This window comes from Diadema setosum, chromosome 16 (genome assembly GCF_964275005.1).
Source record: "Diadema setosum chromosome 16, eeDiaSeto1, whole genome shotgun sequence".
NCBI lineage: Eukaryota > Metazoa > Echinodermata > Echinoidea > Diadematoida > Diadematidae > Diadema > Diadema setosum.
This window is the reverse complement of record NC_092700.1, coordinates 3,712,882-3,739,026: the sequence shown is the minus strand read 5'-3', so window position 1 is coordinate 3,739,026 and position 26,145 is coordinate 3,712,882. Positions and strand designations below refer to the sequence as shown.

Sequence of the window (26,145 nt, the reverse complement as noted above, 5' to 3'; positions counted from 1 at the left end):
TGTAGAATTGTTAAAACAGTCCGGGAGATCGCTTATGACGGCTAAGAAGAGTAAGGGCCCGAGGACACTCCCTTGTGGCACACGAGATACCACAAGCACATCTTTGCTGACTTCACCTTTAACCTGGACTTGCGGTGTGCGATCCCCGAGGAAGTCTTCAACCCAACGCAGAGTACACCCTCTCACTCCACAGTGTTTTAGCTTGTGGAGGAGCAGTCTGTGAGATACTGCATCAGTCTTTACAGGTCCGATAAGATTTGCTCTGTCTGTCCTTTATCTTCTATTCCTGGAGCCAGATCATTATCAACACCAGCTGAGTGTCACAGTCATGGTCGTCTTTTCCGGAAGCCAAACTAGTTTATAAACCGAAGGTCTTTCAATGACAAATCTCAGAATTTGAGTGAGAATTGCACACGTGTTCGGGGAAAAGAAGAGAATGATGCGATTGCTTATAAAGTCTACATGGGCATTTGCCTACTCCAGGAAAACAAACACTCTACATGATATAATAATTGTTTCGTCACAAGATTGTTTCATTGACAGTAGAGTCATTTATGTACTCGTTCTATCCATTTTTTTTTTTTTGGGGGGGGGGCTGCAGGGGGGGTAGTTGCGTCCTCTTCATGGACATCGAAGATTGACTAGTATTGTTTTGCTCCTCAGAGATGGTCCTTTTTATCTTGAAATAACTAAATGAGTCGAGATAGTTTATTGAAATTATACTATCTGTCTATACTATCTGCGAAAGCATTGTCTCTTTTTTTTTTTTTTTTTTCATTTGTGCTTGTAGTCAGGTCGCTTAGTGAAATTACCGTTACACGGCGGATAAAAGCACCAAATTTGGAGAAATAGACCCGAGGGCCAATATTCAATGGTATTAGAGTAGGAGCCCTCTGCAATGGAATTTGATTGATTTACTTTTATGATATAAATGCTGAATTTTAATTTTCCAGCAGGCATAAAACATCCATAAATTAAGCGAGGAGCCAACATTCGTGAAAGCAAAAAGCGCGCGATTCTACACGATGCATTGAATGCCAATGACGATTCGGGGAAGTTTCTTGCCGCGGGGAAAATAAAATAAAAATAAAAAGCATCTCCTTCCATTCGTGAAAGCTTCATGCCGCGAAAGCAAACTTACGTATCTGAGGCAGCATAGTACAAGTTGTATCAGGAAAGAGGTTCAGATGTGTTCTTTGTTTTATTATTTTTCATGGAACTTGAAAACATGAATCCAATCTTGAATTCCATGAGCAACAAAGCATTCGACACATTAGTGGTTGAATTGAGATTTATAAAAAGACAGTGCTGTTGAAGTACCACTGCAGTGCGACTTATAACTCGTAGATTAGAGTGACGTACAATGTAAGTCAAAGGGAATTGGAAAGATTTCCTAATGTAAGGGGGGGGGGGGAGGGGCGGAGATCACCGGCCCTTAAACACCCCCACCCGTCAAAGCCCCGCATTCCCCCCCCCCCCCCCCCCCACACACACACATACAAGAGAACGGTCCGTACGTAACTCTGAGCTGAAAAAAATACTATAGTAGTAAAGTCTATAGGTCTACTTGTACGTAACACTGTGGCACATCAACATACAAAGCGGTAATTGATTCAATCATCCCCACGTTTCAAATACATTCTTGATCATGGAATTCACGATTGCTTTAATGTTTTCCTTTTCATGAAAAATGACAAACTTAACAACAGATATGACCCTCTTTTTATTACTATGCTTCCTCAGATATTTAAAGATAGCGATACTTTCGCGGCATAAAGCTTTCGTGAATTGGAGCCACAGGTACTGAGAGATCATCACTCAAAATTTGGTACTTTTATCCGCGCTGTGACGGTTATCTAAAATTCAACATTAAGCAACCTATTAGGGATATATTGATTGATGCACCGCAATAAAGTTGATTCTGAGTAGAATTGAAAACACATTTTCCATAATATATCTTGTGTTTATATTGAAGTTCAACCTACAGTATGTATCAAGAGGTCGTATTTCGTGTTTTTTGTTTGTTTGTTTTGTTTTTGTTTTGTTTTGTTGTTTTTTATTCAGCTCACTGAAATGCAGCAAACAGTTTGTGGACAGCTGCCGGTTAAAATTAATCGCCATGGATGCAAATCCATTATCAGCAACAAAATCTGAACGAAGCAAAAAATTATCAATACTTCATTGTGGAGAGAAGAGAGGCAAGAGAGCAAGAGATCGACTTCTGTTTTGTATATTAATAGTGCGTAGTTGTGTATGTCAGATGTTGATTGTTTGAAGGTGATTTTTGTTCAACTTGATATAATAATGTGTTATCTTATATGTTTACATTAACACAAAAGGATCATATATATATATATATATATATATATACATATATATATATATGAAGAGTTTGTTTGCAAAAACCGATAAGTCCATATTTGCCAAATGGAGATATTTGCGATTAAAGGTCAAGAAAAATAAAGAAAATAATAAGAAAATTTGTGCTTCTTTTGACCATAACTTCAAAAATGTACCTTGATATGAAGTGACCGATATATCATTTAAAAGGTATTGTTTTGTACTTTATGACAGACACCGTGCTTCAAAATCTTCAAAAATGGACTTATCGGTTTTTGCAAACAAACTCTTCATATATATAATCTATATATATATATATATATATCGATTAACAACAGTAGTTCATATGAAAACTCTCTGTGAAAGACGTAGTTTTGACGAATTTTCGCCCATAGGGCTTTGGCAAGATTGACTTGACAAAGCCCTTGGGCGAAAATTCAATTCTTCGTCTCTCACGGAGTTTTCGTATCATGAACTACTGTTGTGAAGCAAAACTTTCTTGGACTCTGAGGAGAAACCTATTGCTGTTATGTATGTATGTATATATATATATATATATATATATATATATATATATATAATATATGTATAATATTATACATATATATATTATATACATATATATATATATATACATACATATATATATATATATATATATATATTAATATGTAATGAGATTTCATGTATTGTCTTCACGAAGAAATTACTGAAGAAACAAGCTGGTAAGGCATTATTGGCCAATAGAGCATAGGTTAATTCGACTCAGATTTTCGGCACCTTCTTTAAAGAACTGTTTTGGTACTGTCAATGCCATATCTCTTGAAGAAGGTGTAGGACACCTGACAATTTGAGTCCAATAAACTTAATACTTTTTTTTGGCCAAAAAATGCACTACCAGTTTGTTCCTTCATATCTCTCTCTCTCTCTCTCTCTCTCTCTTTATAACTATTTTATGTCGATTATACGCAATTCTCATACATACAAGCCACTTTTTCGATACAATAAAACCATGTATCAATATTCCTGCAAGGGGTTTACTTAATGACATACAATATTGTTAGCATAATACCTGTCCTATGCATTTTACATTACCCGTATCAATGGAGAAAAAGAGTACAATATTGTTTCCAATATTGTACTCTGCTGTCAATATCGCACTCTACTGTTTCTTTATACGCATGCGCAGTATTGCTTGCAAAGTGCAGTGGCTTTGCGCGATGAGGTTGAGAAACGCCATAGGAGTACACGTAAATCGTCTGTGCTGTCTGCGGCAGTCGCTCACTGATATGCTCTGTACTGTACTGTGCGTAGATACACGTCCATTTACAAGTTGAAAGGTTAGATTTTGTAAACAACAATGGCGGCTTCCACAAAAAAGGTTGTTGTCGTGGAAAGTGGTTTTGTATGTATAATAATAATAATATTGGGATTTTCCTTGCTATTCAAGTTTATCTTCTTTTTTTTTTCAATGGCATTCTATACAGAAATTGAAATATAGTCCCACAATTGGTTGCACAGCCAAATACATTTGTAATAACGGACTGCATTTTAGGTAAACGTCTTCCTTAAAATATCTCCATGACACAATACCATTTTTTAATTTTGCTTAATAAATTTTGGATCTTGCTTAATAAACTCAAGCAGTGAGTAATATTTTACACAAAACTGGCCACACAACTTTGGGCAGCTGTAGAATGGCACACAGGACTTCTTCACAACTCAAATGAATTATTATAAATGAATTCAAAATTTCACAACATACTTGAGGGAGTGATTGGGCCAGCCTCTGGGCAAAAATACCAGAGTGTGACAGAGAAGCAAATATGGGATGACTGAAGAAAGACCTTGAGATAGTAAGTAAACACTTCTAGCTGATACTGTGTTGTTTAGATACGACAACTTTATCATGTACATGCGTGTACATGTACATACAAAAATTAAACAAGTAGCACCCTTACTCTTAGCTCTCTTGCAAAATTCCCGAGCTACAAGTGTACTCTTGCAGCTTCCTGTCACAGAAAACTTCCTACTTTATTATCTCATATTATAATATGTCCACATTTCTCTTTATATTTTTCATATATATAATCACATCCTTAATTCACATATTCATAAAGTCACAAGCATAATTGCACAATAATTTACTACAAAAGGCAGTAAAATTAAAACTGATACTGATGTCATCACAATATTAACATTACCTACATTACAAATATTTCAGGAAATTTGGAGTACTGATCACAACGTCAAAAATTAGACAACTAAAATACACTTTAGTGAGAAAGCTTTCAATATATACTATAGAATATCAACTATATCTTGGCAGAAACACTATTTGCACAAAATTGCATATGGCAGCATTTTCTCCTATCTACTTATTTTGCACCATGCACTCTTATGATTAGTTTATTGACCCGTTGAGTTTGAGGTGATTTTGCTAAAACACGCATTTCCGATAGACACCCGCCCGAGTATACATGGGACTAGTCTTCAACTGGCTAAATTTGGGAATGTACAACAGCTTTGAGGAATCTGCCTTTTTATGGTGTACAAAAAGAAAAAAAAATGTACAAGATGAGTGGCCGGAATGGCAATATACAGAATGTTCCATCAAGAAGTTTGCCATCATAATTATGACTTACATATCTGAGATTAGAACAGTTGGTATATAATTCCCTGTCACAGTCATCATCTCTTACAGTATCAAATTACTTTGAGAATGCACACCTTCAGTCTGAATTTACAATGGCAGCAGTTTCAATCAAAACAATATAATGCATGGCGCAGCTTTTGTGTCAAATTCCCCACACAGTGTATGCACAATCCGACTTTGGCTGCTTTCCTTAATGACATTCATTTTTTTTTTTTTTTTTTTAACACATGCATCAAAGATTGTCTTTCACTTTTCATATTGTATAGAATAAAGAGGAAAATTCCCTTAATTTCATCAGTCAAAATATAATCTTTCTTTAAAATCTTAATTTGCCAACTGTTCACAAACATACAATATATCTTTGATACATGGACACGTTTATCAAATCATTGAGTAGAACAATAACTGTATTTCACTAAACTACCCCATATGTACAATAATTTATTTTACACTATTGTGCTTTTGAGTGAGAGTGGGTCATTATACAAATGACGCACAGGTATGAGTGTGTTAGTCAGAATTGCATGTACGTGCATAAGATAACTATGGAATGCTTAACCAACGATGTGAAGCCGAGTGGGTTAGGGCTAAATTCCATAGTTTTCACTATTCCGATCGACGCACTAAGAGACATGTGCATCAACTGTGTTATAGAATGGGTAATTCTCTTGCCAAAAATCAATTTTTTTATCATAATATACCCAAAGGCAAATTTACTGGATGCATTTCCTTTTTGGCTTGGCTTGCCATAGACAAGAGCCTGAATACCATGCATCCAGTATTTACTGGATGAATGAAATAAAATACTGGATGCATGAAAGAAAAGTACTGGATGCATGGGAAAACGTACTGGATGCATAATCGGGGCCTTGTACTGAGTGCGCGAATGCTTGCTTAGCGCGTAAACCTTTGATACAAGTGCACTGACTCTTGCTACAAGTGCCCAAGATGTTTACCACTGTGACTCAGCATGGCGCCAGTAAAAAAAAAAAAATGAACGCATAGCTCTCGACCACTGAAATAGCAGGATTCTCGCTATCCATTCTATGACACTTGGTACAACTGTACCTGAGTGGCTTCTGTCAGGTTGCGTTGAGTTTCCTCCTGAAGTCAACTGACCGGTCAGCTTGGGGGTCATCTTCACTCACACCTTCTCTTACCAGTCCCTCCATGCCAATTTGCTACATATAATGCAATGGTCAAGAAAACATGGGTCAGCAAAGCAACACCGGGTCTGCCAACCCCCCACAAATCATAAAAACATAATGAAGAGCAAAAAAATGTTTTGTTTGTCGTTGTTTTTTTTGTTTTTTTTTTTGCTTGTTTTTTATATTTTGTTTGCTTTTGGTTTCTTATTTGTTTTTGTTTTCAAATTCATATTCTGGATGAAAATTTTTTAAAGCGCACACACTACACACACTATATGGGATTTCACTCCCCCCCCCCCCAATAAAAAAAAAAAAATCTTGAATTCTGATGAAGAAAAACATGCAGAATACGACAAAAACATACTACAGTGCACTCCCGTTATAATAGCAAAATTCCGGTTAAAACAAAGTAAAAATTCAGGCCGCAACACAATCGGCTCTATGTTTTTTATTGTTTATTTCTTTGGTTATAATGAAATTTTGATATAACCAAAAAAAAAAAAAAAAAAAACCTGCCGGTCCCGAGGACTTCGTTAGAATAGGAGTCAACTGTAGGTGGCAGCTCTGCAACACAGTATCAGCATATGAAACAGTAAAGGACATTGTAGGCCGAGAGGTGTACCAAAACACAGTACGAGGAACAATATAGGACAACAATTGTACACAATATAAGGCATTGGTATTTCGTCTACAGAAATTAACATCTCAAGTCTGTTATTCGACAATTATTCTATCTCCCTGATCACTTTGATGTGCACTTTTTATGCCTTTTTCAACAACATCATAAGGAAAGTATATCTTGGGCCAAGGTCTTTTTCTGCATGCACACTTGAATTGCAATTACAAGACGCATTCAATTTAAAATCAACATAATTATTAACACAAATCAGAAAATGGCACAAGCTTTTCGCAGACAAATCTTTACTATCTTTCTTCTGTTTCTGACATGAAATCACGCAGAATTAATTAAGACGTTCACATCCCATGATAGTCATATAATAAGATGGCAACCATGACTTTCAGAGGAAGATTTGAAGTTGCTGAATTACTAATTAAGAGTAATTAATTACTCTGTACAAGCTGTAAGGAGGTTTTTTTTTTTTTTTTTTTTTTTCACTTCACCTGGTTAGCATGTGCTATGGTGATTGCAACCAATTCTTTCCAGGAAAAAAAAGAAGAAAGTAACCAGTTGTGTAAACTTTCACCATTTCCTGATTCAATGTCTGATATTTTTGAAGCATCTACAATACCCCTTTTTTTTTCAGATTACTCAATTCAAAACACTGAATTTGACATTACATGGGATTACACTTTTAACCATTTCTGCGCTTTGACTGCTGATTGGCCCACCTAACCCTATAGGAATGCTACACTGGCACTCGGCCAACCAGTCCCTGACCAGTAAAAATCACTCTCGGACCAGCAACTTTTTCAGGAACGGACCCATCAAACATGGGGAAACTGGGTACCTACTGGTCCGATACACAGGTCTAACCAATAGAAAAAAAAAAAAAAAATGGGTTAGTGTGTAGCCCTTGCCAATAGTGGTGTATACACTGGCCAAAGTTCCTAGCACAGAACGGGTATTAGCTTAATCAAATACTGTATAAGCTGTTATTTTCGCGTACAGATATTTTCGCAAATGACGACGTAATTGACATTTTCGCGAGATGTTGTTTTCGCGAATCGTCGCCGACGCTTACGTTAATGCTCCATTAACAAAGCGCATGGTGTCATTTTTGCGTCTTGTTAAATTTGCGATCCTACTGTGATTCGCAAAATTCGCGAAAATTAAACCCTCGTGAAAATAAAAGCTTATAATATACAGTATACGTTTCGCAGGGTACACTTACTATCAACCTTTGCAGATCTAGGCATTGATGGATGATTCATCTCTAACTAATCTCTCTGGTGTATGTCTTCTCCTGAGATGTTCTGGTTTTCTCTTTCTGCAACCAAACAAGATACACTATCTGGCATGTTTCTAGTTGTAGATCTCAGTGATATTATGATAAATTCAAGTATCGGATACACTGAACATGTTATCATCGTGCTTGAAACTTTTCTCTTTCCTTTTTTTCAGTGAACCCGTTCAGTACGGAATTCTGAAATTCCCATAGACTTAATACACAGGCCACCAGATTCCCGTAGGAAACAGGTTAATTATCAAAGTTCCAACTTTCAGTACACCCCTTCAAGGCACACTTGACACAAGATTATTGTAATAACACTATGCAATGACATGTGTGAAACTCCTTTCAATTCATTATTATCCGAATTACTGTATCTATTGCTTATCACTTGACTATTGTGAATCAGTTATCATTTACAATAAATGCTAATTCATGTACAGTTTAATGGATTAATTCTGAAAGAAACATCATGTTTTCGAAGCTAGTTTGACAGTGGACCTGAACAATGAATGATGGTATAGGAAAGGAAGCCTTACCCTTTTCCCCACTGGAACTCCCACGCACTGAAGAGAGCAATCATGATCATTATAAGAAAGTTGCCAGCAGCAAAAACAGTTACCGCCCAGTCGAATCCCAACTTGTCTACAAGGACGCCCGCTAACGTTGGACCGATGAATGTGCTGCAGCAAGAAATGAGAGATTGATGAATGTTGTAGAAATATTGTGTTAGTGGAAGCAACATTAAATATACACTGTAGTATTATTACTTTTAGTCAAAGGTAATATTTATGGTTGGGTCAGAGGTACATGATTCTGAATACCCCCTTACATTAATGAAAGATAGGAAAAATAGAACTCATGTCAAGGATACTTGCTGTCTTTTTTTTTTTTTTTTCGGGGGGGGGGGGGGGGCGGAGGGGGTTGTTTTTCTGCTCTTCTGGGGGTCTTATTTTTTTTTTTCTACTACAGTCAAACCTGTCTTAGATTCCACCTGTCTATAGTGGCCACGAGCCATGTTTGGCCTCTAAAAACAATTCCCTACAAGAAAAACTAGAAATGTCGCTACGGCGACTGATGCCTCCGCTATAATGCATGATTCTCCCAATAGGTGTATAGTACAATGTCTTCACAATGTGTGATGACAGTTTCACATAACTGGCAAAATATCGAAATAACAGGTTTATCAGAAATATCTTAAATGTTCACTTTCCACGAACTGGGTTTGCTATAATTGTCTATTAAAGAGTACAGGTACACATATTTGGGAAATTGAAAATTTTTACTTGACTTCTGACCGACCTTATTATAAGTTTATGCATTGAGTATAATTTTCAAGGTATGAAGGAAGAGTGTAATTAAAGTACAAAATATATCTTTTTTTTCATTTAAACCTAACCTTTGACCCTTAACCTTTGACCTTTGACCTTCTGGCTGGAAACTTCCAAGAGAATCTCCATTCAGTAATACATGTACATATATTAAATTTTAAGGCTAACAATGCAATTATTGCATATACTAGTATATGAGGGAAATAGTAACATTTTGAGGAGTTGACCTTGACCTTTGACCCCTGACTATTGACCCATGACCCCTAAATTCCCTAGATAATCCCTGCCAGTCAGTACATGCATATGTACCAAGTTCCATGAAGATACATTGAACCATTTGTGAGAAATGTGATATTGCGACATTTTCACCTAACCTTTGACCTTTTGACCTTTGACCTTATGACATGAAACTCTCTCTGGAGAATCTTTATGCAGTAGTACATGTCTACACTAAGTTTCAAGAAAATAACTGCGGGCATTGCATAGATATGGGGGAAATAGCAACATTTTTAGCATTCGACCTTGACCTTTTGACCTTTGACCTCATGTCAATGTCACTAAAATCTACTCAACTAATTTTCCCATCATACATCATCCTTGGACCAAGTTTGGTGAAAGCTGCTTCATCCAGTTTTGAGTTATCACGTAAACAGATAAATTTTAGGATTTGACCTTGATATTTGACCTTTGACCTCTGTCCGATTTCACTGAAAAACTAATCAAGTAATTGTCCCATCATATATCATCCTCCAACAAAGTTTGGTGAAATTTGCTCCATACAGTCTTGAGTTATCGCGTAAATGGATAAATTTCATGATTTGACCTTGACCTTTGACCTTTGACCTTTTGCCGATTTCACCCAAAATCTAATCAAATCATTGCCCCATCATACTTCATACTTGGACCAAGTTTGGTAAAATTCCAGTAAATATTACTCAAGTTATCGCGTAAACGAAAGCGGACGGACGTACGTACGGACGTACGTACGGACGTACGGACGTACGGACGTACGGACGGACGGACGGACAACCCGAAAACATAATGCCTCCGGCACCACTACGTGGCGGAGGCATAAAAAAGCATGCTAAAGAATTGGTCTACAGCTGCGGCAACCTGTCTATAACAACCACTTTTTTCATCTCCGTTAGGTGGCGGCTATAGACAGGTTTGACTGTATTAGTTTTGGTTGCTGTTTTTGCTTTTGTTTTCTTCAGAGAGCAAAAAGTGTGCAGGACTGCAGTCCCCTACCTCTCCCCCCTCCCCTCCCCCTACCTCTCCCCCTCCCCTCCCCCTTCCCCTCCCCCTCCCTTCCCCTTCCCCTCCCCCTCCCCTCCCCTTCCCCTTCCACCTCTCCTCCTCCCTCCCCTCTAACCCCAGCCTTCACAGTACTGTAGCCCCTGTACGAAGCCTCCTCAACCCGTGGCTCACCCGAGTGCATAGGACCCGTTGAATAGACCAGAGAGGACTCCTTGGGTAGAAAAATCATCAGGCAAACCATACCACCTGGAAGAATAATAACAACAAAAAGAAGAGGAAAATTAAAAAAAAAATAAATTTGTGACAGTAGTTAACTCTTTATATGCCACATTCGCACACCCAAGTTTATAGTCGACAGAGTGCCAAGTTTGCATGTGTTACTCAAAGGCAGAAACCCGCTCAAACAGGTCGATAAAATATAATCGCCAAATGCCTCAGAACAATGAAAACATTTATTGCAATTCCATTTCTGTCACAAAGTAGCTTGCATTTTATGAAGTGTTTGACTTTCAAGTTTGTGTTCCCTGCTGGATTTGCAAGTACCTGTATATTCTAACTTTTTGTCACTGTTTTGTATGCAAAAATCCTGTCTCTACAATAATGTATAGTTACAGAATAAAACAATTGTGAATTTGTCATACCTTTTACATCAAATCAAAGCTTGGCATTTTCTTTACAACACTACTTATTACATGGCCAGGGTAACAAAAACCTGGACAAGTTTCACAGATTTATTAAAAAAGAATAGAATGTTTTCCCAAAGCATAACTTCGTTGCTGTCACAGAATAATGTGGTACACAGTTTTTCACCACATCATATGTGACCGTGCACCTCAAAACGAACACAAAGTCGCACACACTGATTTTGAGTGAGGACTGAAAATAAGTGAAATGGGTCAACCTAGCTGAACTTGACTTTTTCATATTTTCTGAAAGAGCGGGTCTTCTTTTACATTATGCTAAAATTTGGTATCATAAAACGGGCAGGAAAGTGTGTTTTTTTAGCAGTTTATCTTGAACATTTTTGGTAGAATAGTGTGATTAGGTGTGTCTTTAGAATCCCTTTTTCATTTCTGAAAAACCTTGTCCACACTCTTCACTTTCAACTCTAATAACTTTTGAAAGGATAGTGCTACTGCTTTGAAAGTTGGCATTAATTATGGACAGAATGTGTTAATGAGTCGATCACGATGAAAATTGGCACACACATTGCCTATGATGAAGTCTAAAGTACCATGAAGCTAATTTTTCAAAAAAAAATTATCATTTATGCTTAATTATACTAATTTATGCATAATGAGGCATGAAATAAGATAATTTGGTATAAATCACTAAATAAAGCTCAAAACAGGCGCATTTTTCTTTGTGTAAATATTCTTTTTAGTGTCCTTAGCAAATAAAAGTGAAAAAAATTGTGCCATCTGTAAAAATTTCTTAAGTATTTTATTGTTTTTTAATTTCTTTATGTATTTTTTCGTTTTTTTTAACTTTATGTTTTCCATTGTTTTTTTTTTAATGAAATTTGTCTGCGACATTGTTTGGAACAAGAAAATATGTTATAAATTAATTTTAATCAATAAAACCTCAAGATAATCATGCTTCTATGAAATTTGCCTGTAAGCACAGTTTGCATTGAAATTGTATTAAAATTCACATTTTTGAGCAATTTTTGGTCTGACATGCATGTACATATCTATGGGCAACTTAGGAAACGCGCGCCCAGGCATCGCAAATTTGGTGTTAAAAGATGCGGGAGGCTTGAAAGAAAAAAGTAATGAAACGTCATGGCGATAGCTTTTTGCGATAGCGATACATCGCGCGGAGCGTCCCTAACCTAGTTAGGGTTAAACTGTGCTCTGTTTGCAGATTGAGACTCAAGCTGAAATATTTTTCAACCAATAGGCACGGATGCCTGGAACCACATATTTGTCAATGAATAGAGATTACCTAATGCCCCGAAGGCCTGGTCAGTCACTATGGTCATCCCGTTGGAATGAGTCAAGTTCGGATGGACTGGAAAAAGTTTGTCACACTATCATGTTTAGTGTGTGCTTGGGCACCCTGAGGGTTACAGAAACTTCGGCCATGTTTGAACATTCAAAAGTAAATTGAGCGGTACTGCAATGTAACTGTATGTTACTTGATAGAGTGTTTAAGCACTCAGTGTAGATACAGCGTAGCATACGTCGACAATTCTATTCAGATTCGAGTCAGAACGTTTTGTAGCATCAAGGACATGAACACTTACGCTACACACGAGTGTCCCTTCTAGAGATAATGAACTCTTTGTATCATCCCATTCCCTACGGAAAACCTGGTGGCCTGTGTATTACATAAAGTCTGTGGAGATTTCAGAATTAAGTATGGAACAGGTTATGACACGCATGCTAAGATGCTTTCTTCTCATGCCAACCTCAGGTGCCGGTAAGCTTCTTGACCGCTTTATATTTGAGCGCTCTGTGCCACATTACCGAAAGGTATGGCACACTTTTGGACAACATCGGGAAGTACAATGTAATCTACTTTAGGAAAGATATGGTACGGTACACATTGTTAGCATTCAAGTACTCCTCAGGCACAGGCACAATACAGTATGCTTTAGGAAAGCATGCATAAGAATGCGACATATCAAAGGCAAAGGCAAAGTTTGAACAATCCACACTTACTGGGCGGAGAGGATAAGGTCCAAGAATGCTGGCATGCTGGCCAAACTGTTTGAGACCCCCAGCAGAGACAAAGCAATGATGATAACCCATAGCTGTCTGAGGAAAGGAGTGTAGGATGGAATGTTACTGCTTCAAAACCAGAAACATTTGCAACATACAAATTTGGCAAATTGGAGCCATCAACCTTTTTTCGCGTCATGAAAGTTTTGCAAATTGGTGACTGGCATTTAATGCATTGTGTAGACAAAACTTTAACATGAATTTTACTTTTGCAACTTTTTGTCTTCAAGACTATGGCAAAGTTTCATGCCTGCAAAAATTTCTGGTTTGACAGCATTTCAAGGACAATGCCATATCATGAACTATTTAATAAAAATGAAGTCCTGGAATATTTTTGTTGATGAAATTATTATCATTACATTATTTACACCGACACCTCTAAAATTTCACTGCATATCTTACACTGACAAAATGTACAGGGCCTATGTATTATAGATCAAGCTAAATCTGCATAAAATCTGAATGAAAATGAAGACTTTGCAAGGTTTAAAAAGGAACATATAATCTTCCAAAATGCGTTGCCAATTTAACATGGCATCTTAGATTTTGATGTCTGCACCTGCTTGAACAAACAATGTCTGGAGTCTGACTGAAAATGACAGAGACTAAAGAGAGAATAATGAGATTAGATGATCCATCTAATCCTTGGCAAAGACAAACAAACACTTATCTTATGGAGAGATGCAGAACAAAAAATGTGACCCTGCACCACAAAACAAACAAAAAGTCGCCAAACATGGATTTTTAGTTAAGGGCAGATTCTAAAAGAGCAGACTCTAAGTGTTAAAATGATGTATAACTCTATTCATATGGACTCTCCTAACCAATCTAAATACTGGAAAGAAAGCACACACTCTGGAAAAGTGTGAATTGAGAAAAGAGGCTCTGAAGTACAGGGTCTATTCAAGTGCTTAATCTTTCACCAAGCCGCGCTAGCTGTGCGATGAAAGGGACAAAACAAAGGATGTCATACAATGGAGCAACAACAATGACGGGATTATCTGATTAGGCTGAAACTGAGCATGTTCTATTAACACATCCTGTCCATGATCAATGCCAAATTTCAAAGCAGTAGCATTATCCTTTTAAAAGTTATTAGACTTGAAAGTGAAGAGTGTACAAAAGATTTCAAGAAATTACAAGGGGTCTCTAATACAAACCTGATCATTCTACTCTCCCACAAAAAGAGGTTGTAGAAAATCTGGGAAAAACACACTTTCCCATTCGGGTTATGATCCCAAACTTAAGCATAATGTAGTTGTAGAAGAAAGATAGCTTGTTCAGAAAATATGAAAAACTTACAATTGAATTAGTTGACCCATTTCACCTGTTTTGAGTCCTCACGCAAAATCAAGGGGCGTGACTTTTTGTTTGTTTTGTGATGCACAGTCACAAATATAAAACGTGTTTATTTCAATTCAAATATAATGATGCATTTTGCTCCCCTACAAATGATTATACTACTACTACTACTATCAATAATAATAATAATAATGAGAATAATGAGAATAATAATAATAATAATAATAATAATAATAACAATAATAACAATAATAATACTAACAATAATAATATATTTGACACTGCTTTCTCTTGCCAATGTTGAATGACAAGTCTATTACAAAACAATTGGTTAGTATCTGATAGTACATCAGTACAATTCTAAAGATGGACATACAAATTGTACCAAGACGGCAGACTTTACTTGGGGAGGTTTAGTAGAGGGCTTGGACCCAGGAACATGTAGGATAGTCCTATGAAGTAGAAGCCCAAGACCATCATGATCCTAGTGGCTTTCTGCATGGAAAAATAAGAATGAAAGTGATGTTTGAAAAAAAAAAAAAACAGTGAAGTAGTGTGCATCAGTCTGAATATGAATGAATACAAATCTTGCAGTATAAATTCAAGGGGAACAAAACAGGAAAAGATCAGGGGTTTGTTGAATAACATCTTTTTATTTATTTTCAACATGTTTTTTTTTTTTCCTGTATTGAAGTCAATGGCAGAATCATACTATTACAACCTTAGGTTTCAGCTCTTATCAGCTTTTCTCAGGTAAAACATTGCTGTGTATGCAACATGCCCCAAAATTAATTTACTATCCAATTCCATTGTGACTTCAATAATGTGAGTCATTCTTAAGTTTGCAAATTCAGAAACTGTTTGATGAAAGTAAGTCACACATTCATTCATTTTGGGGTTTGTTTGTTTTTTTCGTTTTCCTTTTCCTTTCCCAATTAAGAATATCCACTCCACGGAAAAAGTAACAAAACCTCTTGTTAATGATTTCCATGATGTTATCAACAGTACAGTCAAATGAAACAGTTATCATAATACCCAATGTTTCATTATGCAACTAGAAATGTCGCTATGGCGACTGGCATGCCTCAGCCATTAATGCATGGTTCTCCAAATAGGTCTATAGCACAATGTCTTGACAATGTGTGATGACAGTTTCATGTAACTGGCAAAATATTAAAACGACAGGTTTGTCACAAATGCATTAAGTGTTCACTTTCCTTGAACTAGGTTTATTTGGCTACACTGTCTTAGAGTGCAGGTATTTGGGGATTTGAGGATTTGTACCCAACTTTTGACCCTTTTATAAGTTTAAAGAAGAAGTGAAATTTAGCACTTTCACTTGACCTTTGACCTTTTGACCTTTGGGCAAGAAACTTCCCAGAGAATCTGTATCGAGTAATACATGCATACACTAAGTTTCAACAAAAAATCCTGCAGGCATTGCATACAAGCCATAAGAGAGAAATAATGACATTTTGATGAGTTGACCTTGACCTTTAACCCATGACCCCTAAATTCCCTACATGATCACTGCCAGTCAATACATGCATATGATACTAAGTTCCACGAAGATACCTTGAAATATTTGTGATATATGCCTCCGGCAACACTTGGTGGCGGAGGCATATAAATCAACCTTGAACACTGAGTGACACAGTGCTGTAATCTCAACTGTGCTTCCTTTGCCAATCAGCACAAACGCTCTACAGGTCCCCCCCCCCCCCCCCCCCCCCCCGATTGGCATGGGTGTCTGGAAACAAACTGCAATTGATTTAGAGATTATCGTATCCCTTTTATCCCCATGCTGTCACTATGGCCTTCTTGTTAGATCAAGGTGCACTGCTACACTTCAGTTAGCCTTTTGTCAAGGCCCTCTCACTGCAATGGGTGTGCGAAGCGAGCCCAGCCGAGTGTGACAGCGTGAGGGCCTTTTGAGATCTGCTTCACACACTATTATTCATGACACATGAACCCTACTGAATATTCATATTAACGGGTACTGGTCAACCAATGGAATGGCGCACTCCCCACATCCTCAGCCTTGGTGTTGTCATGCCTGTTCACATGCATCGACCACCCGCGGACGTCTATGGCGTGCATTCGCTGTATTCAAATCGGGTTCGAGCAGACAGACAGGCTGATTGGTCGACTTTTGCTCCCGAAATCGGGGAGCAAAAGTCGGTAATTCAAAGGGCTAACAAAACGATGTGATGCAGATCTCAAAAGGCTCTCGCGCAACCCCACTCAGCTGGGCTCTCTTCACCATACAGCGAGAGGGCCTTGACAAAAGGCTACACTTGATTGGGCTAGCTTTGCTTTATTAGTAGGTCAAGTTGGACGGGTTAATTATTGCATGTTGATGAAAAAGCTTGCCAAGTTTAAATGTCTGCCCAGGTTAAGGTAAGCACACAGAGGTTCCAGACCACAAGGGTAATGTACTCACTGTCTTGTCTCCAATATATCCTAGAATTGGAGCCATAATTCCGTACCCTCCACCGACCAGAAAAAACAAGACTCCAACAAGAGATTTAGAGACTTTTAGGGGTGGCTGGGAAAAAACAAGAAGAAAAAAGTATTACCCATATAATACAGTAGACATAAAAGATCAAGAATTATATACACACACACCAAAACAAACAAACAAACAAACAAACAAAACAAAAACAAAACAAAAACAAACAAACAACACAAAACAATACCGAAAACTTTCATCGGTTGGGGATGACAACAAATTCAAATGTCTAAGCTTGCCCACTACAATTAAAGGTTGGTAGAAGCTTAAACATTTGAATTTAACACAAAACAAAGCAAAACATAACAGCTGCTTACGCAGCTACACTGTAGCCAGTAGGGTAAAACAAAGTCAAAAGGGGCCTAAACTTTCAATCCAAGCAGAATCTTGACAGAGGTGAAATTACAATTTTTAGGTCCATTTTTGGCTATTTTGCCTCTGACGAAAATTTGCTAGAATAAAAAGCTCAGGCCCCTTTATAGACTCCAATATAATCATTTGAAAATGCAAAATGTAACAAGATGATCAAATTTGCTCTGCTACAGGTTGCTTTGATTTTGATATAGTCTCGATTGATTGTGTGTGGGATTGTGCACTTTAACCCGTTGAGGACGGACTGACTTTGCTACAACATGCATTTCCCATTGACACCTGCCCAACTATACTCAGGATTCGTCCTCAACAGGTTAAATGTAGAAAATGACACCTGAATTTGAATTCGGGCACTAATCCCTAGAACTGTAACATTTGAATGATGTTGTACATTAACCCGTTGAGGACGAGTCCCGAGAACACTTGGGCAAGGGTCTATGGCAAATATGTGTTGAAGCAAAGTCAAACTGTCCTGAACGGGTGAACATGCTTCAGCTGTTGAACTCTGACCTTTGACCTCTTATACACGTATGTATCTGCTGACACCTGATAACGTAATAGTACAAAAATATGAAAAGAGCACCTGATAACGTAATATTACAAAAATATGAAAAGAGCAAAACCCTTTTTCATTAATAAACAAGGAAAAGTAGAAATTACGCGGTGCGTAATATATGTCCCCGCCGGAAGTACAATGTAGCATTTTGTAACAAAATGTGCAATATAGGTAAAAAATCAAGGTCAAAGAAGTCAAAGGCCAAAATTCTGTGTAGAAGATTTGAAGCCCTCACCTAGTGCCATCACATAAAGCAAATGGAATCAAAATTGGGTTAGAAATGGCGAAGGAGTAGCATTTGGTAGCAAAATGTACAATATAGGTCAAAAATCAAGGTCAAAGGCCAAAGAAGACAAAGGTCAAAATTCTGTGTAGAAGTTTTGAAGCCCTCACCTAGTGCCATCACATAAAGCAAATGGACTCGAAATTGGGTTAGAAATGGCGAAGGAGTAGCATTTTGTAGTCAATTTACAATATAGGTCGAAAATCAAGGTCAAAGGTCAAAGAAGTCAAAGGTTAAAATTCTGTGTAGAAGTTTTGAAGCCCTCACCTAGTGCCATCACCAGTGTAAAGCAAACGGAATCGAAATCGGGTTAGAAATGGCGAAGGAGTAGTATTTTGTAGCAAAATGTACAATATAGGTCAAAGGTCAAGGTCAAAGGTCACAACTGAAATTCTGTGTATAAGTTTTAAAGCTCCCATGTAGTGCTATCATATAAAGCAAACAGAATCAAAATTGGCTCATAAATGACAGAGAAGTAGCAAATTGAACATTTTGATCACACACGGACGCACACACGGACGCCAGGACGGACGCACGGACGGACGCACGGACGCACGGACGCACGGACGCACAGACACACACACGAACGGAGCCCATTTCATAGTCCCCTACTCGAACTCGTTCGGCGGGGACAAAAAATGCAACAACAAACAGTAAGTAATACCAAAATGAAATAATCATACATTGTACAAGCAAAATAGGGAAGCATTTAGATTTTCACTCACATTGATGAGATGTACAGAGAGGGTAGGGTCAATGAACCCTATACAAGCACTACTCCAAACTGAGCCGATGAGAACGACCCAGATGGCAGGAATTCTGGCAACGTTGAGTAATGAGCCGGGCTTCTCTTCTCCAGACAATGACCCTAGAAAAATTGAACGGGGAATTGAAATGGTGTGTAAAACATTATAGGGATTTCTGTGCTAATCAGCACTCAAAGCAAAAAGATGGACACAATTCCTGCTGCCTGAAAACAAATTCTCATAACCTGCATTTTTAAGACAGTGGAATAATTTCTATAATATTTGCTCTATCAAAACCCATCAACAAGCGTGATGTGACTATTCTTTATAGCACCATCCATCAAATGAATACAATGATAAATACCAAAGAGTATTGTGACTGTTAAAATTAATCAAGGGTGACTATTCTCCTTTAATTATTGTACTGTGCATGTATGAAACAAAAATGACACACTACTATATTACAAAAATCCCTCACAACATAGACATAAATTATTTCCAAGCTCATTTGATTACATTTTTCACCTTTTGTTTTTCTGCAAAGTTTCACTTTCCTTGGATATTTCAGAAATATTTAGAAATCAGATCAAATGTACTGTGTTTTGACTTTTATAGATAGCTTATCACAGGAACTAGCCTAAACCACTGTTGCTTTTGTGAAAAACACAACATGTACTTGAGCCAGTGCCCAGTGCAGCAGCTGCTTTCACGTGCAGCTGATACCCAAATGATTGCCTTGATACCAGTTACCATGGAAACGATATTTTACATCATCAAAGAGGATTCTGTGCACAGGCTTGGCTGGTGTTTTGACCTTTCAAGATACTGTATACGCCAATATTTTCGCATACAGATATTTTCGCGATTCACGGTATCAGTGGCATCTTCGCATGTTGTTAAATTTGCAATTGATACTAGTAGTAGTAGTAGGGTCTACTGCCAAGCCCGAGAAACACGTTCAAACACTTGCCAACGTACTCGTAACATTTTTCCATTTGCATTGTGACTTCCAAAACATGAAAATAGAAAAGACACAGTAGAAGATTTATAAAATGAAACAATTACGGCATTCACAAGTACTCAGTAGGCCTACCCACCAAATGTTGCAACAAATAGATAGACGACAAAGTTCCAGAGCTGCGCTAGCGAAAGTTTTACATGCATCCTATTATACACGGCCCTGTAGCTGTACACAAGTGTTGCGCTAGCTGCGCACGGCGTCTGGATGGTTGGGCTAACATGCATCCTAACTACTACATGACCCTGCACACACAGTGTCTGGTTGGGCTACATGCATTCCTAGGCCTCACCCAACCACGTCGAGCTGGTGTTCGTTCGCGTAGGGTAACGTAGCACGGAGATTGCACATTTTACTGCACTTTTAGCATTGTACTGCACTTCCACGATCAGTCGCACTGTAGCGTACGTACTAGTAATATAGTATACACGTACGCACTGGCCGGTGTAACCGTGACAGCCGCGTTCTGGACGGCCAGCGTTGGACGCATTTTGTCATCAATTTGTACATAAGGTATGACGGTAATATTTTCGTGTGTCTTTAATTTCGCGATCATCCCAAAGCTCGCTAAATTCACGAAAATAAAACCCTCTCAAAAATAACGCCATCGGCGTATTAACAGTACTCACTGACAGACGGTAGTATCCACATATCGATGATGGTGAGAACCAAAGACGTTGTACCAAGAACGATGAAGGGAAGTCTATAGCCACCAATCTACAGGAGGAGGGTGAACAAAATAGGGGCATTGCATTTATTACTTTATTGCTTACAATTTGGAAAATCCATTCAAGGTCAGAGATAAAAATCCTGTCATACACACACGCACACACATACACACACATTTATTGTGATGAATTACGTACCGGTATCATAGATTTACATGAGCGGGTGTGCAGTGCTGAATTAGGAAGAGTAGCCACTCCATCTATAACACCTCCCTGGTGCTATTATGTTACGAGTGAAACATCATTGCATACTCACCCCATAGAACAAGCTCCCAAGTGGTGGACCAATGGCAAAACCAAAACCACTAAATAGCTCAAGCATGCCCTGGGTGGGAAAATAACAACAACAACAAAAAAGGAAATAAAAAAGTACAGTCCAACAACTACATGTATGTATGTGACATGGTTGCAGTAACATAACTTGTAGAGACTTCCTCCTTCAAGGGAAACACCAAGAACCCGTTTACAGTGCGAGGCTCGACCCCGGCTCAGCCACGGCTGAGCTCACCTTCAGTTCAGTGTAAAAGCGCAAAAGGCCAAATGCGGGGCCAAAATTGGCCGCACATTTGGCCACGCTCTGGAGGTGGTCTCGGCCACGGACGAGCCGCGGTTGAGCCCGGCCTTTTCTCTGTGTAAACGCAAACTGGGCCAAATGCGAGGCCAATTTTAGTCGGGCTTCCAAACCCTCTGCCCGTACTATTTCGCTATTCAGGATATTTAACCCCCTCAACGTTGAAAACTTGTATAGTTTAAGGTGGTTTTATCCTGCACAGGATTTTTTCCTTCAGCAAGGCCTTTGCCCAATGGCGACTTCGTAGACTTCGTCGCCACGGAATCCAGTTTGAAAAGGGTCTGAAAACCAGACTATACCAAATGGCGTTTGTTTACAAGCAGAGTGCCACTAAGACAAAATATTGAAAGGTTTGAATTAAAAGCATGGGCGGCAGTGTAAACGGACAAAATTGCGGGGCACAGCCCCGCATTTGAGGCTGATGGGCTCGGCCGCGGCTCGGCCCAGCCCCGCACTGTAAACAGGGTCCAACAATAATCACGTGCCTGATAATGATAACAACAAATATTAAAGCAGTTATAATAATAACAACAATGATATTATTATACAATTGGTAAACAAAGAGTCACTTGCACGATTTTTGAAGCTGTTTAGATACCGTAAATAAACATAGATCTTGAGAACCCTGCCTTTTGGAAATGACAGAAAAACAAAGTCCATTCTAGTAGTCTTCCAGTTGCAAAAATCAGATAATACAGGTAGTTAATACGGAGGTTAAGTAGTGACAAGCCTGCAACGTATGTAGAAAGTAATACAACTATCTTTTAGAACATAGTGCTTATCACACAAGAGAAGACAACTTACGTCATATTGCGCCACGTTATCCGGAAAGACTTGTGCAACAATGGCCATTCCAGATGTTACTGTGGCGGCTGATCCCAGCGCTTCAAAAGCACGGATGACAAAGCAGTATGCCAGAAACACATTTTTCTGCATGATTCCATCAAGAAACCTATCAAGAATCCACAAAGAATCTCTCTCAGCTAATTTCTTTGTACATGGCAGGACACTAATGTCTCCTCTGCTTTTGTTGCTACAAAATGAAAATTCAGGTCCCACAATTATGTCTACCGGTATTATCTTTCTACAATACTTTTAAATTGTTTTACGAATGTAAGGAAATTCAAGTACAAGAAAAAGAAATATGCTAGTGCGAAGGATTTTTTTTTTTCAATGGGAGTTACCTGTATTTAGACCGTAGGTTTTTTTTTTTTTTTTTTTTAACTTGTGCATCTGTCCATTTTTATAGGAAAGCGCACTACATAATAGTTTTTGTATCACATCTTTCCCGCTGTAGGATTTAACTACATTATTGCTGTTTGCAAGTGGTCTAACATTACAACTTGCTTCGAACAATTGGTGCTGATTGTACACTGTATGTGCATAGATACCATATTCACCTGGTATAGAATAATCAATCACTTTGTGTTGCAAAATGTAGGCTCAACTGGGGAAGAAGGACAATCAAAAATGTACCAAGGAGAGTAAGCATTCTTTCTAAGGGAAATTTTGGTAATTTTCTCTTGAAATGTCTTTATTTCCTATAACCAACACAACAGAAGTTTCAAACACAGAGTTTGTAATGGCATATTGGTATTTTCAAACAAGGAAGAACAAAACAAAGAAAGCACAAGATTAATAACGATGGCAAAATCTAACCTTGAACTCTGATACACACACAAAAAAAATGAAAAGGTCTTTACCATGCACAAATTTAAAGCATACCACTACCAGGGCAGCTACATTGTACAATTATTGTGTAAAGATGTTGAACTACATAACTCCTAATATGGACACAGAAGGGGAACAAGCAAATAACCTGTGCATGGTGCCATATACAATGTAAATTACCTTTTCTGTTTCTTGAGCAAATGCACAGAGAATTGTGGGAACTTACCCATATAAAATATTGCAACCTGCACTCAGGAAGGATCCACTGAGGAACATGAACTTTGCCCCAATGACTGGTAACTAGGAAAGAGTCACAGAACAAGAAAAAAATGGCACCCTGTGTAAACAATGAATACAAACATCGTAAAAAATATAGCGGCATATTAAAATATACTGGCGTATACACTTGGAAGATCAGTTTTGTAGCTTGCACCACCTACATTGTACTTGTACATTCCTTGACTATATTTCACAAATATTCCCAAGAGATCAGCTTAGATTATACATTAAAATGTGACCCGCCACAACAAAAGGATCCTAAAGTCTCTGACGGCTGAGCTGAGAACATTGAATTTGAAGTCACATCATCAAAATTGGTCAAAGCAATCGGATTTCTGTTTTTGGCATAATTTTGTACTCTAATGTTTTGTCTATCATCTGTCAAAATTTCGAAGCCAAATGATCAAAGGAAATGCACGAAATCAGCGTTTTTCTGGGCCATGATTTTCCAACTTTCAACGTAACAGAACTGTGTCCGAAGATTTGGATTTAGCGCCGCAGCTAGGCTCCGCCCCTAGCAACGAGGGAGTGATCTTATTGGACAGTGCATGGCATCATGATTACTGATTGGTCATGCGTAGACCACTGGCGCTAAGCTTGAATGAACATCGCTGAGGTTGCTAGGAGCCTACCTTCTATTGTCAGGCGGTGAAACTGTCTTGCCTCCACTTGATCATGATATCATTGGAAGAATAACTTTGAAGGTGTTTTTCTCGAAACACTGATTTCCTTAACCACATGACATGCGCTGATAAAATCATTGATATCTCAATAACCGAGTACTTTTATGAGTTGTGTTATATATGAAATTAAAGAAGAATAGTGAGGAAAGAAATTTGTGCAGTTTTCAGAAAATTGTCTTCCCCGACTTTCGGATCCTTTTGTTGTAGCGGGTCACAAATGTACTTCCAAAACTAAACAAGATCTATGGCTGGAGCTCACCAGAGAGCATTGATTTCCAATTTGAGTGATATTTCTTACACTGTACAAATACTTACTTGTACACTTTGGATGTCCTCATAACATGCAATGTACGTATGATATGAAGTGCGCAATGCTTGTTAATAATTGGGGTAACAAGTGATAAAAAAAAATAATAATAATAAACCTCAGGCACTTCCTCTAGACAGCTGCATTAAAAGTGAAGTTACTTACATATTTTCCTAGAATTGGAGAGCAGATAAAGCTGACCAGAGCAAAGAATCCAAATATAAATCCAGTCTCTGCTGGACTTACGCCCTTCTTCTCTGCCTGCAAACAACAATAAAAGAAAGAAAATAACCATCAGCAAACTGTGTCACATCTACAAGCCTAACTAACAGATCTACAGATTGTACAATGTATCTCAGTCATTTCGTGTGTTATGATAACACATAACATGCTCTTAATAACCAGATGCTTGCAACTTTTCCAAATGAAAACAAAAAAAAAAATGCTGCAAATGAAACAACAACAACAAACATCAAATGCAACCACCTAGCTAAAAAAATAAAAAAATAAAAAAAATGCAGTAACAATCCTCTATAATAGACCAAAATGTCATTCAGGCTTACCAGCTCACAAGCCAAAATCAAAATATTACAGGGTTTGTATGTTTGTTTGTTTTCGGAAAATTTCATTTTCTTTCTTCTTTATTTTTTTCATTGATTCTCCTGCGCAGCACATCTGGAAAACCCTAATCTATTAAAAAAGTTCTTTTCATCTTTTTCTGTGATACTGCACCTGCCAAGTCACTCTTAACTCTAAATAGATCTTTGACTGGGTAAGGGTGGTCCAATTTTACAAGTCATGCCATTTAAAGCTTACAGTTTACTCTTTTTAGGTATGTGTAAAAGCAAACATTCACTTTGGCCTTGATTTACATTTGATAGGTTTCAAGCTGACCAGTCACAATGCTTCTCTTGGATCTAACTTTTCCTCTGTACATTATTCTGATGAGTTGCCATTTTGTTCTTAAATTTAATCAAATTAATAAAAGAGATAATGTCATTTAGATAACACAGAAAAGGGGCACTGCCCATGTGACACAAAGAACATACATATCTATATTCATTACCTCATTTGGAAAAAATGGTGCCAGGACAGAAAAGGACATGAGCGATGACATGTACATAATTGCAATCCCGGCGAATGTGAGCTTCTGTCGCAGTGTGATACGGCGTGGTTTCATCTCCTCTCCTTCTGATTCGACCCCCTGACCTCCACCAACAACTTCTTCCCCATCATCACTTCCGACAGTCTGTGCATGCAGTGGACCATTTGCTCCTACCAAATTTGTTGGTGCCACCTCGGATTCAACAAGAGTATCTTCAGTCCTTACTTCTGCCACTGCCTTCTTCTCAAGTCCTTTTAGAATAGATTCTATGCTTTGTGCACTGGCACTGTCATCATCATCATCGTTGTCATCGTCATCGTAGAACTTGGCGAACAGGCTTTCTCTCTCGTCTGCCATTGCCTCGACAAGTTGACAAGTGACCAACTCGGTGTGATCTTGGCAGTTCTTGAGTGCCTGGTGAAGCACGTAAAAACACAGAGACATTCTAATTTCAGTGCATAACTGTTATTACTTCTGTATCAACATCAACATATTTTAATAGAATAATTGCTATTTCAACTTTCAACAACCACTGAGCATTTGACCAGTTCTACTTCTACCTTTAGCAGTCAAATCAAACTATGGGGACACTAATGTTGCACAGGGCAGAGTAAATCAGTGTGAATTGGATGTGTGAGGTTGAA

The 26,145-nt window shown here is 38.1% G+C and overlaps 1 protein-coding gene across 1 annotated transcript; it reads right to left on the bottom strand.

Moving 5' to 3' along the window:
* Nucleotides 1-3,371: 3,371 nt before the first annotated feature.
* LOC140240210 (MFS-type transporter SLC18B1-like) lies at nt 3,372-25,576 on the bottom strand. The gene is made up of 14 exons (XM_072320003.1): nt 25,463-25,576; nt 24,562-24,657; nt 23,354-23,427; nt 22,261-22,408; nt 21,142-21,210; nt 20,787-20,874; nt 19,119-19,261; nt 17,114-17,218; nt 15,074-15,165; nt 13,309-13,404; nt 10,814-10,888; nt 8,594-8,737; nt 7,998-8,093; nt 3,372-6,177 (listed from the first exon to the last, which is right to left on the bottom strand). The coding sequence occupies exons 1-13, from the start codon at nt 25,574-25,576 to the stop codon at nt 8,015-8,017; spliced, it is 1,323 nt and encodes a 440-aa protein (XP_072176104.1). The 3' UTR covers nt 3,372-6,177; nt 7,998-8,014.
* Between the last annotated feature and the right edge of the window lie 569 nt (nt 25,577-26,145).

Excerpts from the sequence above, each read along its gene's own strand:
- LOC140240210 (XM_072320003.1), bottom strand. The coding sequence starts at position 25,576 with ATGAAACCACGCCGTATCACACTGCGACAGAAGCTCACATTCGCCGGG. Across the intron at positions 21,211-22,260 it reads ATAACGTGGCGCAATATGAC|GGCATGCTTGAGCTATTTAG; the intron begins GTAAGTTGTCTT and ends TTTCCCACCCAG. Across the intron at positions 10,889-13,308 it reads GACCTTATCCTCTCCGCCCA|GTGGTATGGTTTGCCTGATG; the intron begins GTAAGTGTGGAT and ends TTATTCTTCCAG.